General features: G+C 47.0%; 1 protein-coding gene across 33 annotated transcripts in view; it reads left to right on the top strand.

Annotated features, from left to right (window-relative positions):
- MAP4 (microtubule associated protein 4) overlaps positions 1 to 19,978 on the top strand; it is a 158,078-nt gene that overhangs the window by 88,290 nt on the left and 49,810 nt on the right. For 16 of the 33 annotated variants that reach the window (XM_083826262.1, XM_083826257.1, XM_083826261.1 and 13 more), the window contains 9 exons: positions 3,080 to 3,211; positions 6,593 to 6,703; positions 7,272 to 7,400; positions 8,015 to 8,089; positions 9,437 to 9,577; positions 11,151 to 11,768; positions 12,841 to 12,987; positions 13,774 to 13,944; positions 15,099 to 19,448. In XM_083826262.1, coding sequence (XP_083682388.1) covers positions 3,080 to 3,211; positions 6,593 to 6,703; positions 7,272 to 7,400; positions 8,015 to 8,089; positions 9,437 to 9,577; positions 11,151 to 11,768; positions 12,841 to 12,987; positions 13,774 to 13,944; positions 15,099 to 19,448 — 5,874 coding nt within the window. The remainder of the gene's footprint in view (positions 1 to 3,079; positions 3,212 to 6,592; positions 6,704 to 7,271; positions 7,401 to 8,014; positions 8,090 to 9,436; positions 9,578 to 11,150; positions 11,769 to 12,840; positions 12,988 to 13,773; positions 13,945 to 15,098; positions 19,449 to 19,978) is intronic. The other 17 variants (XM_083826280.1, XM_083826277.1, XM_083826269.1 and 14 more) reach the window with 6 other exon arrangements.

Here is a 19,978-nt window from a genome sequence, read left to right as displayed (position 1 = left end):
CTGTGCCATCCTGTGCCACCATCCTGTGCCGTCCTGTGCTGTCCTGTGCCGTCCTGTACCTCCTATGCCGTCCTGTGCCATCCTGTGTGTGCCCTCCTGTGCCATCCTGTGCCATCCTGTGCCCTCCTGTGCCCTCCTGTGCCGTCCTGTGCCATTGGAAGCTGGCCGGGGATTTGCTCTGCCCTCGCCTCTCGAGCCAGCCGTGCCAAACGTGGCCAGGCAGCAGCAGAACAGCTAAAAGGCACTGGCAGAAAAGCAGCGAGCGCTTGCCAAATCAGCTCCGCTTTAGGAAGCCTGTAGCATCTGCAGGGCCGTATCGCGGGAGGTAGGGATAACTCCCCTGACGGTCAGAAATTGGGTTTATTCAAAAACAATCCTTACTGCTTTTTTTTCCGGTGGTGTTTACACAGAAGCGAGGCGGTAAAAGGTCCTGTCCTTAGATACTAGAGTCTGAATTCCCATTCCCTGGCCTTCAGCGTGCTGTGAAGGTGACGAGAGAATTCCGTGCCGTTCCGGTACCGTGCCTTCTGCACCTGATGCTCCGCAGCAGGAATTGTCCCGCACGAGCCCCGACCGGTGCTGCTACCCGAGTCTGCAATGAGAAACGCTCGCCCAGTGCCCGGTGCTGCTCACCACGCTGCACGTGTTGAAAACAGCTCCCGAATTCCGCTTTCCTCGGGAACATCTGCGCTCGCTGCCCAGGCGCGTTCGTGCCGGTGACTCGCAGGAGTTCGTCGGCTGTCACCCGAAAGATTATGCATGGTCGAGCTCCGGGGCTCAGTTATATGAGAGCAAAGAGACCAAGCCACCTTCTTCCTTCTTATTTTTTTTCCTCAATCCCTTTGTTTCATTATTATTAGAATTTTTACAACCTCTCTGTGAATCTCTGTTCGACCTTGCCGTGAGTTCTGTGTGACCAGCTGCTACTGCAGACTTCTAGAAGAGGTGCTGCTTGGCTTTCTTGTCACTATTTTTTAGTATATCAGCATTGTATTTTTTTATTATTTCTTCTATTCTCTTACTTCTGTGCGCAAACATTGTTTTTGCTTTTATTAACCGCAGTTTTGCTCTGAATTAAGGGGCTTTTGGGGGGATCTCTTCCTCTGCGTGTAACCGATGTCCTTTCCTGAGCTGCAGCCTGGCGAGGGGCATGGTTAGCCTAAGCAAAGGGAAGAGCACTGAAAGCATACAGAGGGCTACTGGCAAGAGAGTGTAGAATATTGCGTTAGGTGATGAGGGGAAGAGTTTGTGTATTTTTTTTCTTTTAACTCCTATCCAGAGGAAACTGGAAATTGCTTCGGAGGTTTGGTGGTGTCGACCTGGTAAATTCAGGTCTCCTTAACCCGAGAACTGATCTGAAGAATCAGGAGTCTGGGAGCCTGCTTGGAGCCTTCCCCCTGCACTTATCGTGCTTGAGAGCTTCAGGACTCGTGTTCGTGCGCAAGAACCAAAACCGGAAGATCTGGAAATGTTTTGAACAGCAGCTGAAACAACCGTGCTTTCCCCAGCAGTGGCTGGTTTGGCATTACCTCGATGCCAAACGCTTCTGCTAACCTGAGGTGTTGCTCAGACCTTGCAGGTGCTAGCTCATGCACGGCGAGTTTTGCGTGCCGTAAATACCGATAAATCCCTTAAACTTAAAAATAACTTCCCTCCTCCTGGCCACTGCCGCTCGCTGCCCCTGCCTCACTGCTCTGTTGGAGCGATTTGAAGTTGAAGCCAGGGCAGGGTCAGTGGAGGTGTGCGCCCGGTTCCCTGTTACCTAGAGCTACCCCCGGTGCTCAGCCTCTCCACGACTTCATCCCCAGGCACGGCGCTGGCAGAAGCATGGCTGGGGTGGTGCAGGTGTGTCCGTGAAGGCCCTGCACCGAGGAGGAGGAGGAGGAGGGGGAAGAGGAGGAGGAGGAGAAAAAGGAGGAGGGGGAGGAGGAGGAGGAGGAGGAGAAGGAGGAGGAGGAGGAAGAGGAGGAGGAGGAGGAGGAGGTGGAAGAGGAGAAGGAGAAGAAGGAGTAGGAGGATGAGGAGGAGGAGGAGGAGGAGGAGGAGGAGGGCAGCAGAGGCTCTCAGCTCGCAGCTGCACTTCCTTGCTCTGATGCGTACACGTTTTCCAACTTGTCATAAGGACGTCAGAAAAAGATGACTGCGTATCCCCAGTATTCCTCATGACAGTCCAATTTAAACAATTTTACCTCCCGTAGTCTAATTTCTTCTTCATTTCCATGTATGTGTGCGGGGCCGTCTGTGGGATGGAGCGACCCCGAGGGCCTGGCCCTGGGGCCCAGAGCCCCTGGCACGCACACGGCCGGTGCCAGGCCGCGGGGGCTGGCGTCTCAGCGCGGGTCTTCCTAACGCGGGCAGCAAAGGACGATGAATATTTTCCTCGGCCAGGTGGAAGCCGCCGGGCTTCGATGTGCCCTGTGCTTCGGGCCCGTGAACCAGGGGGGATTGGGCTCGAGCGTGAGATGAAGATACACAGATAAAGGCCCTCGAGGCACTCAGGGAAAGGTTATTCCCTTAAATGATCTGGAGTTTGTCCTCCTAGAGGAATACAGAGCAAAAACTCCGTGCGGGTGCTGCCTGTCTGCGGTGTGAACGCTTTTATAAATACAGCCAAAGGCAAAGCATCAAACGCGATGCGTGTGCGGGAGAGAAGGGGCCATGCCCTCCCCTCCTGCCCGGTGTGACCGGTGAGTTGTGCTCAGCACTTCTGCATCGCAGGCGCGACAGCTTCGGTCAGCTCCTCGGGGTTGGTCCTCTTCTTGTGAAAAATCTCCCTAAAGCAGCTGCTGTGAATGTCCAGCATTGGAAAACGGGGCAGCGCCGTGGCGTGCGAGTTCTCTGTCCTCGGTCATACTGATCGGCTTGACCTGGTGTGGATTAAAATGCAGAAAGTCCCATTGTTCTGTAAATTATATTTAAGTATTTGCATCAAAGCAGTGGAAAATGAAATAATCATGGGTTCTGGTTTGGCTCACAGTTCGTTACCTGTTGGCCTTTGAATGTCATCATGTGGTAATGAACTCTAAAAGGTTTGGGTGATTGTTTTTTTTGACTCTGTCATTTTCTTCCCTAATTTCAGTGTTCCCAGGAGAAATCATGGATGAAAAGCTATCCTATAAAGAATTTCTCGATCGCAATGACACCTGGGCGATGGACGACAGAGACCTGTGCTTTGAATCACAGCCGGTGTTCAAACCCATGGAGATGGCAGGTATGCCCGTGTTACTCCTCCAACTGCAGCACCTGCAAAAAGATACCTTTCACCCCATTTTCTCTCGTTTTTTATAAAAAATTATGGAAAATCAATTGCTAGTTTTAGAGGGAACCAAAAACCAGGCTACCCAGATTGCAACAAGCCATCAGCTTGGGAAGGAGACTGGCTGAAACGGGATGAAAGCTAACTTTTTTGTGATGGTTTTGAACATTGTAGGCCTGCTTTCTAAATTATTTTCTTGCTATCTGAATCTTGTATTTACTAAGAGATTCTGTGAGAAAATTAGGTGCTGTTACAATGGTGAGAAATGATTCATGGAACAGCTGGAACAAAAGAACCACTGGTGTCTGAAACACAGCTTCTCCCCCCGCCCCATTGCTTTGTTAGGTCGGAGAATGGGCTGGTGATGTAGTTACACTCAGTAGCCAGATGATAAAGTAGTTGATTAGGGCAATTTAAATACCTAGCCCATCCCCCCATCTCCTCTTCGCCGAAATGAAGCGAGTCTGTGGGTTATCTATTGCAGGAAACCACGGCCTTAGGTTTCACGTCCTTAGAGCATCTCGTGCACCCGTACGTGCCTAAGTTACCGTGCGTACCTGTTGTGGTTTAACCCGGCTGGCAGCTAAACACCACACAGCCGTTCGCTCACCCTCCCCCCTCCCTCTCTGGGATGGGGGGAGAGAAACGGGAAAGTGAAGCCTGTGAGTTGAGATAAAGACGGTTTATTAAGACAGGAAAATAATAATAACAATAATAATAATAATAGTGATAATGGTAATAGTATTAACAATAATAATGTGTAAGAAAACAAGTGATGCACAATGCAATTGCTCACCACCCGCTGACCGATGCCCAGCCTATTCCCGAGCAGCCGGCCCCCCCACCCCGGCCAGCCACCCCTATATATTGTTTAGCATGACGTCAGATGGTATGGAATACCCCTTTGGCCAGTTTGGGTCAGCTGTCCTGGGTCTGTCCCCTCCCAGCTCCTGCTGCACCCCCAGCCTGCTCGCTGGCAGGACAGAGCAAGAAGCCGAAAAGTCCTTGGCCTGGTGTAAACACTGCTCTGCAACAATTAAAACATCAGCATGTTATCAGCGCTCTTCTCATCCTAATCCAAAACATAGCACCCTACCAGCTACTATGAGCTACTTAACTCTGTCCTAACTGGAACCAGGACAGTACCGCAGGACCAAGGTATTCCTCGGGACTGCCCTTCCTGGTGCTGAGTAAGCCAGAGGCAGCTTAAGGATGGATAGGTTCCTACGGCTGAGCAGTGAGAGAGCAGACAAGCTTTAAGAATGTCAGCAGGAGGGGAAGGAGTGAACAGCAGTCTCATAAAAGTGTATGGGTTTATTGCATGTTTTTATTCAGGCTCTTTGTAGGCTAATTTCCCTCCAAAGGCGGGAGTTCTCTGGCCACTTGTGTAACAGGTCTCCCAACCAGCACTGCTGTAATTCCTCGTTCCGCGGTGAGAAATGTGGTGAGAAGCTCGGTTCAGCTTCTGCAGTGCTCTGCTGCTTCTGTGCAGCTTAAAAAGCGCGTGTTTGAGCCTGCTCGCTGCTCCTGGTCGCAAACACCGAGTTAGGGTCTGGTGCTGGGACTCAGCCCTGTGAAAGCAACGGTTAGGAGCAAAATCTTACAGATATATTTATTTATATATATATATCTCACACTACTTGTAATAAAAAGACTTGTTTAGAAATGTTGTTATAGTGCAGAGGGAATGAAACTCAAGCATTGCCTGTTTGCTTGTGAGCCTTACAATGCTGTGAGGCTCTCAGTCAGGAGCGTCCCGTGATTCATTACTGTAGCTACAGGTAAATCACTGAACATGAGGAGCTGCATCTCTAATTGATGTAAAGTAACGTGCTTTTATTAGGCCAGGATCAGCAGCAAACTCGAGCTGTGTCTCTGAGCAGCGGCGGCTGCGAGTGGACGTGGAAGTGAGCCGAGAAGAACTTTTCCGAAGTATTTTGTCCCATCTTACCTCCAGCTGCCTGGAAAAAACCTTCTCAGAGTCGTAACATTCGTCTGGCTTCATAATATTACAAACAAGCAGCAAGTTTGGGGCAGGTAGAGAATTATTTCGGACCCGAGGATGGATACCTTACAGCGCTGGCCGGGTCCCACCCGTGCGGTTCACCCTTGCCGTGCCCCTCGGCTTGCAGTCGTGGGGTGTTGTGCCGGGGGCTCTGCCCTGCTGCCGGCAGAAGGGCCCCTCTCACCTGCTTTAGAGGGGGGCTCAGGCCCCCACGGGGATCTGGAGAGGACAAGAGAAGCCCCTCCACGCTCCCTGGGCCCCGCAGAGCAGAACCCGGGCAGCCCCCTCGTGCTGCATCCAGCAGCTGCTGGCACCGAGGGAAATCCTCAGCGTCCCTTTGAGCCTCTCAGTCGGTTTTGGTTGGAATGCTTTTTAGGTTTTGTTGAATTGGAAAAAGGCAGTTATTTAGTCTTGGTAGTGCTGTTGTAAACAGCTTGGAATTAACATTTTCTAAAATTTACTCTGAAGCAAGACATTGTCTCGGGATCTCAAATAGGCTGATAGATTTCTCAGAGAATTCGTGGTGCTCACCCAGCGCTGACATTTGGGAGCACAATGAACACTCGCGGTTTTGCTGTCATCCCCTGAAATAGCATGTCTGACGGGAGACAACAAGAAGCCTTCAGCTGAATCCCTTTTAACTGTGCTCAACCTGAAGAAAGCTGCGTGGTGTCTGCACATCGGCGTGTGGCGGCCGCTTCGGGAACGTGGAGCCCGTCCCCACCTTCCCGGGCAGCCAGGAGGAAAGGCCCACGGCAGGGGTCGAAGCCTCCCGTCGTGGGGCTGTGCCCCCCTGGGGAGGGATGGAGCACTGGTCCGGGCTGGTGAGATGTGCTGGGAGTCACTGGTCACAAAACACCGCCGGGGGCTGTGAGCCGAGGGCGGTTTGTCTGCAAGGGGAGCGCCACAGCTCCTGCCCTTCGCCTCGCTCTTGGCTGGAGTAAGGCCAGACCCCCGGGGGGGTCGTCTTTTCTTCCTCTCCTTGTCAGCGAGGCTCTCTGAGGGACGGCTTTCGGTCGGGAATCCATCTTACGTACCACAGGAGGAGACAGGTTCTTCGTACGACTGTTAGAATCTACATTTCAGGCAATTTTCCCTCCCATGCAGTCTGTGCAACCGTGTTTTGCTGTTGGGCATAAAGTCTAATGAGGGAGGCGTTTGTGCCCGATAAATAGTCTTGCAAGCAGCTCTCGCTTGGAAGTCCTTCACTCTGCCGTCGCATCGCAGCCGCGCTGGGCTCGGGTGCATCCCATCGCTGCTTTTAAATAACCTTACGCCGCATCGTGTCTTCGACTGTGCGGTAACGCCGGCCTCGTTTTGTGTCCCCTCAGACCCCTTCAGCATGCACCGAGGGGAGAACCTGCCTGAGTTGTCCTTTCCTGCTGACATGAAGAATGTGCAGCTCTTCACGGACCATGTTGACACTTCCACAGACATCCATGGTGAGACATCCGCAATCCCTCCTCCGCATCTGTCCCTGATGGTCTTTTTTGGTGTCTTCTCCATTGACCTTCACGTACTGAAAACTATTGAGCCAATAAGTACACAGACCATGTAATCTCTTCACATGATTATGTTTTGTGGCTGAAAGACATTCCGGTAGCTGCTTCCAGGAAGGTTTTTTGTGTTTTTTTGTTGATTCATTTGTTTTTAAACATATTTAGGCAGAAGGAGATGGGGCATCTCGACAAGGTGACTTGGGGCTGGAGTCACTAACGGCTCTTGCCTTCATGGCTAAAGACCAAAGCTGCAGGAACTTTTTCCACCAAATGGTCTTCAGTGTTCAGGCTATTGCAGCTTAAGTGGTTATTAACGAGAATTCATGGGAGCAGGTGCAGAAAGCAAAAGGCAAATAATTTGTATGTATTTACTGTCTTATCTTGGAAAAAAAAATAGATGTATAGTTCACAATGCAACTTGTAAAGGGGAACTACTTGAGAGAGTTGCTTGCAAACTTTATCTAAAATGACAAATGACAAATGACTGACAAACGGCCTTTTCCTTCGTTAGCACCACATGGATCTATGATGGTACCTGAACAACCTTTCTTGGGATCCCCCTATTGTCCTGCAGAGGTTCTTGACCCATCAGCCTTTATGGGCCTGGACTCAGCTGCAGAATTTCTGCAAGACAATGCAGGTAAGAGACAGATGTTTTGCTATTGCTGTCTGTCTCACTGTAGTTGGCTTTGAAGGATATGCAGCTGGAAAATCTTTGTGTATTAGTCCTAAAGAAACTTGGTGGGGGAATTAATGCATAAAATGAGTCACAATTAGAAAGTATCCTTTTGGAAACATCATTTCCTAGATCATGGGAATGTTCTAAAGATACTAGGGGATGAATGTGCCATTGAGCAAAGATCCTGCTCTGTCGGGTCCTGGGGTAACTCTTCTCTGACTGATGCAAGCTTGGACTGGTTATAATCACAGAAGAACATGACGTTATGATAGCATTCGTAGAGTGAGCTAAGTTACCTGAGAGTGAAGTGAATACAGCAGCAGAGTCAATACCCTGAGCAAAGAAGGAGACATTTCTTCTTGGGAAGAGCAGTCAGGCATTGGGACGGGTTGCCCAGGGAGGTGGTGGCGTCACCGTCCCTGGGGGTGTTCAAGGAAAGGTTGGACGTGGTGCTTGGGGACATGGCTTAGTGGTGCCATCGGTGGTAGGGGATGGTTGGACCAGGTGAGCTTGGAGGGCTTTTCCAACCCCTGTGATTCTCTGTTAGTGACAGGACTAAATGTGTTTTTCCGTAGTGCCTGAAGAACATTGGATGGGAGCTCAGCATGATGTGAAGGGACCAGATGCCTCTTTCTTTGTTGAGCCATCAGGTAAAAATAGTTTCGACTTAGTCTGCAGGAACCGTCCAGTTCCTCTCATTCCTAGAGTTTCTGAGCAGCAGAAACAGAACTTGTGTCCCCGTCTGCCTTTTCAAGAAACAAAAAGCAGTATTGGAGCGAAGTGGGACCTGACCAAGAAAAACAGTATTTCTGGTTCTCAAATCAACTTGGAATAAAAATGTGTGGTTTAAATGTTACTTAACACACACTTTCAGGTTTAGTGTTGTAACGGCTGGGGGGAACCCTGCATTATGCAGACCGTTTACCTTCTTATTTACGGTGACAAATTTATACAGTTCCAAGCCCAACGCTAAGTATATACTAGTCGTGTGCCCTTTGGGGGCATATAAAGCTGGACTTTAACCCTCTGAAAGCATGGGGTTAAGCGTGCCCGTTCATGGGCTATGGGGAATTAAAGTTGCAGATGCAGAAGTGTGCAAAATAACCCTGGTAGCAGCAAGCTTGGTGGACTCCAGACTGCGCCTCTGTTCTGTGCTTCTCTCGCACCAATGAGGGTACCATGAATGCCAGTTGGGGTATCTGTTCAAGCATTACTTGACTCAAAAATAATAAATAGGATAAATAAAATTGACTCTAGAAAAGAAAGCCTGTAAAGCTGAAACTTTACTACTTTCAAGAGCCCTAGTCTTCGTACACGCTAGAGTCAAATCTGCTGACTTGAATAATATGCCAGAGTACTCATGTTTACTCCTTCTAAGGACCAGTGCAGCTGAGGGAAACAACAAACATAATTTTGGCTCATGCATAATCATCAGAATTTTAAATTAAATTCTAATTGCAAGCCTGTATACTCTGCCCAATTATCTTTAGACTATGGTTACAGTTAAAGCATTGAAGCTCCACTGAGGAGGACACATTTGCAGTGCAGTTGCATGTATACTACGATATTTGACCTGCAATGGGATCTTTATTGCTGATTTTGGTGAACGAGCCAAGAAGAGAGCAGTTTAACACTGATTGTGGGTAGACGGTGTGCTTAGAGCTCATGGCTCCACCCAGGTTTCAGGGTAGAGCAGGGATGCTTTATAGCTGAACGTTCCTCGATTTTGTTACAGCGATTGCTTCCCTAAGGATACAAGTGTTTTCTTAGGCATTGCGCAAGTCATTTTTCCGAAACGGACCATGTAAACAGGTTCTGGTTCTGTCCTACCCGACTGAGTTGCTGCAGTGGGAGAGCTTGCTCATCAGGCTCGCTGCAGTCAGCGCGGAGCAGGCAGCGCCTCGAGAGGGTGATTCAAATCCTGGCAAGTCCAGAAGATAAAGCTGTTTGCTGAGATCTTTCCGAGTGCTTAATCAAACTTCATTTTCTATGCCCAGTGCCCCCCACAGTGACTGAAGCAAAAAAGCCAAATTTGCCAGAAAGCCCGGCAGCAGTGACTCCTGATTTTGTTCCTACTGCAATAACAGCATCCCCAGAAGGGGCTGAAGCCACTGATGCATCAAAAGGTGACATATCAGGTAAAGCTGCCCTTGTCTCATGACTGGTGCTGGTTTTAGACCCGTCATGAGCAAGCTGTAGTAGTGGAAAGATATGCGAGTGTCTCTTCTGAAGAAAAAACAGCAAGGTATTAACAATCTCCATCGTAATTAAAGGTTTATATAGATTGTGTTGGTGAGAAAGAGCAAGTCTAGTAGACTTTTCAACTCTTCTGTCACAGTCCAGTAACAGATAAAATGATTCATAAAGAATCAAAATTTCTCCAAGTTTCACCTCCTGAAAATGTTAGGGTGTGTCAAGGACATGGTTATGCCATGAGTCTCCTGCTGTCTATAAACACCTTAAAACTCTGTTTTAAGAAGAGATAAAGAGACTTTAAAACAGAGTTTTTAACCTATTTACAGACAGCAGGAGATTCACGCTACATAACTATTTCTTCACCATCTCATCCTTCTGTAAAATCAAACTCCTTAAAACAAACAAACAAAAAAAACTTGGTTTTGTTTAGTGGAGTATTGGTTTTATCTAAATACATCCTGAAGTGCAGTTTTGAAAGGGACTTTTACCATTTCTTTCGTTTTTCATTCATAATTTTCATTTTCATTTCCTAATTTCTTTCATTTTTCAGTTTATTAAATATCTTTTAAACATATTTTCCACTGTTCAGCCGGGGGACGTTTTTAGATGCAGTTCAAACATTGAGTAGAAATTTTATTTTTTAGCATCTACTCAGCTGTGTATCTAAGGTGTTCAGGTCACCGTGCTGCATTGCACAGCGTATAGGTAGTAGCAGGGGCTGTTGAAAATAATAGCTGCAGAAGAAGTGTAATAGCCAGTGCTTCTGGCTTCGGATAATTTGTAAAATTTGCCTACAGACAGCTGGAATCTGAATGTTATTTTGAAACTAAGAGCTGAGTTTTTAGTAGCTATTATGTAAAATGTGAATGAGGCCAGGTTTGAGAGAATCAGGGGCAGCTGGCGATTCGCTGGGTGGCAGTGCCTTCTGTAGCAGCAGTGCCCTTGCTTCCGCTCGAGTTGCGGTGCTGTCCTGCCCACGAACAGTAGAAACAATATTTGAAACGAAGTGCATGTGGCTCTGGAACGTTTCAGGACTTTTTCAGTTGTTGGAATACGCTGCCGTGCTCGTAAGGGTGACACCAAAAGTTTCTGTCTCCTCCTACGCAGTGAAAAAACCTCATTAGGCGTCTGGTGTCCGTCCTGTGGGGGTGTGCTGCTTGCAGCGGATCTACCAGCTCGGGTCTCTCGCCAGCTCTGTAGCGTCAGATTTTAAACAACAACAAAGCATCTTTTGGCTGCTGTGTGCTGGGAGCAGGCGGATGTCTGACAGTGTAGCCAAGGATACAAAACATGGCATTTGAGGCTGGAGTAGGAGATGCACTTGGGTGCCCTGAGGAATATGTCAGCAAGAGCAGTGCAACCTGGGCGCACTGGTGTGGCGCGGAGCGGAAGGGGGAGTGAATGCTGCTGAAAAGGCACAAGGCCAAGGGAAAGCCATTCTCTGGCCAAAAACTGTACTGTTGGGTTTTTACATTCTTTATTTTTTATTGATTTCTGCAATCTGTTTTTCTGTAGCAGATGCGGAGTGTGTTCCTGCCTCGGATGTCACGTCCATTTCTGCAGAAAAAGCGGGGTCTGCCCTTGCAGGAGACACCAAGCCTCCCCAAGCTGCGGATGCTGGATTTGCACCTGCAGCAGAAGCGGAGCCTCCTCAGGCTATGGATGTGGGGTTTGCTCCTGCCCCAGAAGCCAAGCCTCCTAATGGTATCGATGCCACGTTCGCCCCAGTGGCGGATACTGGTTTGAACCCAGAAGCAGATGCTAAGTCCCATCACGCTGTGGATCTGGAGTTTGCTCCAGCAGCAGACGCAGGGTTTGCCCCGGCAGCAGATACGAAGTCCCACCACGCTATGGATTTGGCGTTTAGCCCACTAGCAGACACCGAGTCTCATCATGCTGTGGATTTTGAGTTTGCCCCTCCAGCGGAAGCTAACCACCTGCACGCTATGGATTCTGGCTTTGCTCCTGTCGCAGAAGCCAAGCCTTTTCCTGCTGCGGATTCAGGTTTTGTCTCTGCACCAGAAGCTAAGTCTGTCCCTGCAGCTGACACCAAGGGTGCTGCATACGAAGAGCTGATAACATCTGAATCTTCTGTTGAGCATGGCAAGTCACCCTTCCACGAGCCTCCTGCAGGTGAGCTTATCTGAAAGCTTCGTTCAGGCTTGAAATAACACAGCAAATGGCGTGCAAAGGCCACTCTAAGTTGGCACAGCACCAGCAGCTACAGTCCTGGTGGTGGATAGTGACTACTACAGAGATGTACGCTTGTAGTAAGGCTGTCACATAAAAAAGGTATTTTTTTTAGTAGCTAAGATGTTTAAATGCAAGGCACATCAGAATCTTAAGTAGAGCACAGCTCCACTGACAAGATACAGACAGAGGAAGTACTTCACAAGGATTTTTCACTTATAAAATATGAAACTAGAGTAACTTAATGATTTTTTAAGGACTTGGCATTCTTTACAGAGCTGTGTTTTTTGTTTGTTTGTTTGTTTTTTAGGACAGCCATAGAGACATTCTAGTTCATCCGTGTTAGTATTTATTTTTGCATCATTATCATATACAGAAATTTCCACAGATGCTGTAGGACACTGTTTCCAAACAAAGCTTCTTATCTTGAAAATAGTTTCTGAGGAGACTGATAGGCTTTGTTGGTGATTTTGTGACATTTCCTTGGGATGACTATAGGCATCGATTCAGGGTGGCAAGCATTTTGCTTTTTCCATGTGGTGGACAATGGATTTTTTGTGCTGCGTGGATTTCTCAAAGGACACTTCCCTTTCTGAGAGACATGACAGTGTAGCAAACAGTACTGGGCAGACCCAGCGTATGTTGATTGACTGTAGAAAGAGTTCTACCTAGTAAGAAATTCTCTTTTTCATTTTTTTTTTTTTACCTTCTGCTATTCTTTGGTTTAATGATAAGAATACATTTCAAAGGAGAGAACTTTTAACAAAAGAAAAACCTTATTAGAATGTAGTAACTGAAAGGCATAGGTGGGGGAATGAAAGACTAAATACCAGCCAATACGGGAAGATTTGCTTTAGAAGAGTGGTCCTAAAAAGCAGGTTATCACTGTTTTGAAAGTGACAAAAACCTCTAGTTTCCCGAGGAAAATGGGAATTAGGCGAGGGTGTAATTTTATCCTGCTTAATCTCATCTAAATTAAAAAAATGAATTTTTATTCTCTACATTCTGTTTTCAGAAGCAACTGCATGCATGGAACAAGAACTGAAAGGCCCAGAGGCTTGTGTTGATCTTCCGTTAGAGAAAGCCAAAGACAATGTTCCATCTCCCGGCCACCATGAAGATCGTCTTCCAGAACAGACGAACCATCTTCCTGAACCAGCAGGTGAGAAATGCAAACCACAGCACAAAACTGCAGCAAGCGCTTTGCTCTCGGCTGATTCTTCCCAAGCACCCGGATTCTTTCTCGCAGACAGCGTTCTCCTATCCTTATGAAGGACAAAGCAACAAAGATTTAATCTCAGGAAGGTTATAAACATGTACAAACGTGGGGAGTGTGTTATAAATAGCTGGTAGCCCTAACTTTGGAAATGACCAGCGTGTAACTTGTCTTTTTCTTCCTCATCCATATTTGTTTTACCAACATCTCTCATAATCTTTGTTTTTATGTAATCAATCTTATTTAAATTTTAAAAAGACAACTGTTCTCCAATGTGATTGCTTTACAAATTAAAACTTGTTATAATTGTGTAGCTAGGAATTTTGTAGTGTCTATATGAATATATGCTAAAATATATACGAATACTAGACGACTAACATTAGACTGATGCAGACTGATAATGGAGTATATTCTAACACTGGTTTGATTTTTTTTAATTGACAACCTCACTGCGTCCGTAAGCACCAAGATGGTCTTTGCTTCATGCATTACCTATACTTTTGCATGTCAGGCAAAATATAAAACTGCTTCTAAAAATGGGATTGTGAGGAGGTAATACATAGTAGACAATCAAATCTTATAAACTTCATCCCTATTAAAAATAAGATAGAACCTGAACCCTCTCCAAGGGCTTGCTTTTAAACTGCTGGTTACCTGTATTCATAAGAACTGAAATCTTCTATTCATATTTTTTGTATTTCATTTCAATTTTTTTCCACTTTCATATTTCAGTTCCAGTAGAAGCAAAAGAAGTTGTTGCACTAGAAAACAAAGACCTCCTTCCAGAAAAACCTGTTACTACTGTGGATGTTACTGTTACAGAGAAACAAAAGGAGCAGGCTGAACACAACCATATCGAGCATGCACAACCCCAGCAAGAAAAAGCTCTACAAGAACCTACAGGTAGAATATAAATAATAATTCAATTTTAGAATGGAAATGTCCTCTGGGAACTGTTCACCTTTTCCTATTGATTTCTATGTCACCTGAGCAAGCAAAATTTTTTTTTGCACCAATCAGCTGTGCAGTTCTTTGCATTCATCGGTGATTCTGCTTGCACTTTGCCTCTAATCCCTGCGCTCTAAAATAATCTTTTCCCCTTCCTGTTCACAGGACTAAAAGCCCAAATATGCTTGCTGCTGTTACTTTATCACTGGTACTAGCTGATATCTTTTCTGCTTTAGAATATAAAAGCTCACCATCTTTTTGCCATTACCACTGCTGTTTTATTTTATTTTATTCTGGTATTAAAAAGGACCATTAATTCTTATTGCAATATTCCCAGTGAAGGCCTCCTTCCAAATTGGATTTTGTAATTACCAAAGGAAAATGGGATCTTTTTTTTTTTCCCTGCTCCACTAATCCAGCCTCTCCAATGAGCTGTTATTGCTTACATTTGTGACCGGAGGCTGATTTGTGGGCCAGGGCTAACTGACAACTGACTGATGCTCTCTTTAAAATCGGTGGCTTGTAGCTAAGGAAACCTAGCCCTGCCTGTAACCGAGTACAGCAAATGACTTCTGTGACGGAGGTTCTGCCTTCCACTGCTTCCACTGTGGGTGCTGTGGGAAACCTGGCTCTTCTGCTCCCCCCTCCCGTTGCGCCCCTCCTCTCTTCCCCAGTCTCATCTTTCCACTAAACCTCTGTTTTCGCACTTGGGAAGGTTGCCAGTTAGGGAGAGAAAAAGTGTGTGTTGTCTCGTCTTGCCGAGACAAAATGGATCCTTAATGCACTTTTAAAAAAAAGATAACATGGCCTTACCAGAACTATCGCTTTTTGTTGGGGTAAGAGCATGTGTCAGGGACTATGGATTTTTAAATAGCATTGACGTATTTATTGGTAACAGTTGAAATAGGTTTTGCGTGTAAATGCCTATCCCAGCCACACTGAGGTGGGTTTAGAATTAGTGTGGTATCGGTGCTGGGAAGTTCTGCATATATGACTGTATGGATTGTTTTAGATGGCTAAAATCACATTTACGTATATATATATAATATATTTTTTTTAAAAAAAGCAAATAGTTGCTTTGATGTTTGAGCAGGCTTCCTGTATTCCAGGTCTACCTACTGCACAAATAAGGCAAGCTAACAAATCAAGTGACCGCAGGTTTGGCAGAGCAAAACCTGCAGCAGTGCCTATTGCAGATGTGCCAGAGGAACGTCTCATAGGTCTGCCACAGCAGAAGAGCACTGACCCCAGAGTAGACCCCTGTTCGGTAGCGGAACCTGGATCTGTTGCTGGAACATCCCCTCGCACTAGGGTTTCACATAAAAAGGCAACTGAGCAGCCGTCCGGTGTGCTGTCAGAGCTTGCGGAGAGCTGCAGAGATGCACCCAGGGAGAGCTGGGATTTGGAAGGTTCTCTGGCTATTGTGAAGAAAAAGAAAAAGAAACCGAAACAAAAGAGAAACCAGCCGCCAAGAGCAATGGAGTTCTGGGATGAAAATACAGCAGTCTCAAGAGCTCCTAAAAATCCTCCAGTTGGTGGTGAATTGCAAAAACCAGAGGTTGGCCCCATAACGCCCACCGAAGTTCACAAAGAGCAGTCAGTTGCCTCAGGAAACAGAGCTTCAGATACGCCACAGGATGCTAAAATAATAACTGGAAGTCCCATCCTGGATGATCAAAATGCCTTCTCAGTGCCAGCACCAGGACAGCAGGCCCAGAAAACCAGCATGCCATTTGAGCCAGCGGTGGCTGCAAAAAATAGGGACTTCGTGCCAACAGAAGACGTGAGAGATGACAGCTGGATGTTGCACTCCAAAGGGAAGAGAAAACAGGTTCCCCTCAAGCAGGGAGGCGAGACTAAGCCGGGGGAACCTGTTACAGCAAAGGTGCCAACCGAGCCCGTGGAAAGAAGTTTTCCTGGTAAAAATGACAAGAGGGAGTCTGACGAGTCAGGATGTGCTGGCCTGCAGGCATCTCTTTCAGAAGCGATCAATGTAAGCAAAGTAGAAACTCCTTTAGAGATCAAGCCTTCAGAAGCCCTCCTTTCTGACAAGGAGAAGGAAGCTCAGCGCGTATCTCCCAGGCATGAAATACCCAGCGACACTGTCCGCCGTGAGCTTCAGACTTCCAGTGGGTCACTGGAAGAAGCAGCGAAGAAAGGAGGTAGTTGTGAAAAAAGAAAAGGGGTTGAAAACGAATCCTTCAGAGAGCCTGCTCCTCCAGAGGCTGTGGCCCCATCAAACCGACTTCCTGACAAGCCAAAGGCAGCTGAAGAAACCAAGCCAGTGTCCCCTGATAAGCACGCGGCAGTTGATTTAAGTACTTCAGAGGGAACATCGAAGACCCCAGCAGATACTACTAAAATGGCCGTTACACCATTAGCTGTACAAAAACCCGAGGAAGTTATTTCTCTGCAAAACAGGAAGGCTGACAGTTTTCCAGAGCAGCCGTTTCTTCTAGCAGCTAAGCCTGATGCAGCCAAACACCCTGCTTCTGCTGAAGCAGCAGACGGAGCTAGAGTAGCAGATTCCCCTGATAAAAACAAAGGGGACGGATTTATTGCGTTAGAGCAGCAGACTGGAAAAGATCTCAATATTGCTCATGGGATGGACAGACCTAAAAAAAAGCGTGGTGAAGGGAAAGTCAAAAGAATCAAAAGTTCCTCTGAGCAGGTAACTGTTTCGGAGGATGTAGGCAAACCCGCTGATGGAGTGAAGGCAGATGAGACCATAAAAGAAGCAACTTTCTCTGATAAGGGCAGGGAGAATGGTTTTACTGCAAGAGGACACCCATCAGCAAATGCACATACTTACCCTGCAAAAACAGCAGACAAGCCAAAAAAAAGAGGTAGCGATGGAAAAAGTAAAAAAGGTGAAAGAGGTTTTTTCCAGCAGCCTTTTCTTGAGAGTAAGATGGACCTCGGTAGTCGTCCTGCCATAAGTGATAAAACTGAGGAAGTCAGTGATAAAGGTGGCGAGAGAGGCTGTAGTGCTGGCTGTTTTCAGGAGAATATATCGGATGGAAATAAAATACAGAGGCCTGCTGAACTAATAACAGAGGGGCCTAAAGAGAATGTTGGAAAAAGTGAAGTGGCTGCTGTGGTTGCTTTAGACCAACCGTTCTTTCTGGAGGGTAGGGGAGATGAGACAAAGCATCTTGCTATGGCTGACACGATCAGCAAAACAAAGGAGGTAAATGTGATGGCTAAAGGCAAAGAGGCCGGACTTACTTCTCCAGGTGAATTCGTTGTGACAGATTCTGATGCAGTGTCGGTGGCAGACAAACCTAGGAAGAGGTGTAGTGATGGGAAAAGGAAAAAAAGTGAAAAAAGTTCTTTTGGGCAGTCAGCTGGCCTGGACGCCGGGGTGGAAACAACCAATGTTCCAACCAAAGAGAAGGTGGCAGGAAAAACAGAGGAAATGACCTTTGGTAAAGATAAGGCATCTGATTTGGAAAGAGAGGTTTTGCTGGAGAACCTGACAGGAGTAGCCAAAGAGGTGTTGGAAAAGCCTGAAACAGAGGGTGGCGATAGGAAGAGTTCCTCTAACCAGCCAGTTCTTTCAGGTCATAAAACAGGGACAGCAGAGCCAGAAACAGCCAGCACTAAAGAGACATGGCCCGGTACTAAAGGTAAGGAAATAGATGTTAAAACAGCTGAGCCTCTGCCAGAGCACAGGGCAGATGCAGCTACGGCATGCGGCCCCGTCAGGGACCTGGTGACAGACAAGCCTAAGAAAAAGGGTAGAGATACAAAAGGCAAAAAGGCTGAAAATAGTCCTGAGCAGTCTGCCGCAGCGGGTCCGGGTAACGTCCCTGCAGTAGTCAAAGAGGTGGGAAATACTAAACAAACTCAGTCTTCTGCTAAAGACAAAGAGAATAATTTCAGTACTTTAGGGAGTCTGCTAGGTGAGCCATCTGATACAAGTAAGGCACAAGCTCCTGCTGCACCTCTGGAGCCAGAAAAATTGAGCACAAATAATAAAGAGAAATGCAAAAAGGTGGAGGCTAGCTTGGAGCAGCCGTTTCTTTTGGAGCCCAAAGCAGGTGCAGAGGTGTTTCCTCTTTGTGACAAGGAGACATCTGCCAAACCTGGAGCAGAAAGTCCCACTCCTTGTAGCACTGGGGTCGGACTTCCTATTCTAGAGCAGCCAGCAGTGGCAGATCACAGCTCAGCCACAGCTACTGATAGATCTAAAAAGAGAGGTAGTGATGGAAGAAGTAAAAAGTCTAAAAATGCCCCTGAGCAGCTTGCTTTTCTAGAGACAAAAATGAACAAGAGTGAAGCGCTGCCTCCCGTGGGACCTGAGATGGGATATGGAATGGAAGAAATGGATTTTGTAGATGAAAACAGAAATATTAAAGGTTTTCCCATCGGCCCTCAAATGCTTTGGAATAATAAAGGAAACTACCCTGAATCCTTTGCTCAGGCTGCAGTAAGGGGCCCTGATGACACTGGCAATGTTTCTTCTGGCTTCCCAAAGCGCGCAGAGGGGGGTACAGGAGCTGAGGAGCTTCCTCCTCCTGAGATGACAGCAGAGAAGAGCAGCAAATCGCCTGGACCTAGTGCTAAGGAGGGGATCCAGATCCAGAAAACTCCCGAGCAACCAGACAATTTGAGACATGAGGAGCCTGGAAAAGAGCTTTCAAAGAAAGAGAATGATAAAACTGAAGAGACTGCTTCGCAGGGTGGTGTTGAGGCAGGTAAACCACTTTCTCTGGATCGTTCAGTTAAACAGGACATTAAATCAAAACAGGATGAAGTTTACCTTTCTCCTGTGGCAAAGGTTGATGATAAAGAAATAAGAACCACTGATAAAAAGCAAATCACTGACAGCACTTCCTCTGACCTTCCTCAGAAGGTGGCTGATACAAAACACAGACCAGCTCCCCTAGGTGCCAAAGGGACAGAGAAACTAGAAGAAACTGTCTCGTTTGGAGAGAAGGACACGGCGATACCAGAGAGCAAGGCAGATGCAGCCACATCACAGGTGGTGGAAGCACCGATGGAGAAGAAAGCCGAAGAGGTTGGGTTGGATGGAGGCAGGAATAGCGAGCAGGGCTCGGTGAAGTGCCCGGGCAGTTTAGACAAGAAAGTAGCCGAAGCAGAGGCAGCTGGTGTAAATCTAGCAGCCTCCCAAACAACCCAAGTCAGTCCTGAAGGTAACAGCGAAGCTCATCCTCGCCCAGCAGAAGGGGATGCTGCTCACCTGAAGGATGGCCCGGCACTGAAGGCTGGGGGAGATAAAGACACAATTAAAGAAAATGAAGAGGAGCCTGAACAAAAAGCTGGAAAGGAGGCAAAGAAAGAGAGAGTTAAAGCAGCAGAACAGCTAAAAGGCTACATGAGACCCACAAAGTCAAGAGGGGTGCCGACTCTGCCAGCCAGGTCTGCTGCTCAAGACCAGGAGAGACAAAGGCAGCTGAGAGCCACTGGTATGAGCCGGCAGAGGCAAGAAAAAGGTGTGTGTTTGTGATTGGAGCTAGCAGCAGTAATCCAGGCAGCTTGCGTGCAAGACCTTGCTATTTGTCAGTGCGTTGGCATGAATACGTAATCGTTAATCCTATGTGGCACAAGCGAGTGTGGCATGACTGGGTTTTTGGCTGATCTTAAAAGGCTGTTAGTTCTGCTTGCCTGTCTCACAGTGCTAATTCCCAAACTCCGAAGGATTGACAGTTTGGTTTAAGTTCCAGAACTTGATTATTTGTTTTATTCATTCAGAGTTGGTTTTACATACGTATTGTACATAACTTTTTTAAGTAAACTTGCACTTTTTGGTGTTAAGTTACATGAGCTTCTTGTCATCAGAGACAGAGAGGCATTCATCTGACACGCAGCCGTGAATCATCGTGGTCACTAAATAGCATTGTGTGCTGCTGGAGGGCAGGGATTTGGGTATTCCTGTGGTAGGAAATGTTCTCGATTGCTGCCGTGTTGAGCCTCTAACGCTACATGAGGCTAACTGCAGCCATCTCCTTTTCCTCCTGCAGTC

This window comes from Anser anser, assembly GCF_964211835.1.
Source record: "Anser anser genome assembly, chromosome: 2".
Classification (NCBI taxonomy): Eukaryota; Metazoa; Chordata; class Aves; order Anseriformes; family Anatidae; genus Anser; species Anser anser.
The sequence above is the reverse complement of the archived record's forward strand: the minus strand, read 5'-3'. Positions and strand labels throughout refer to the sequence as shown.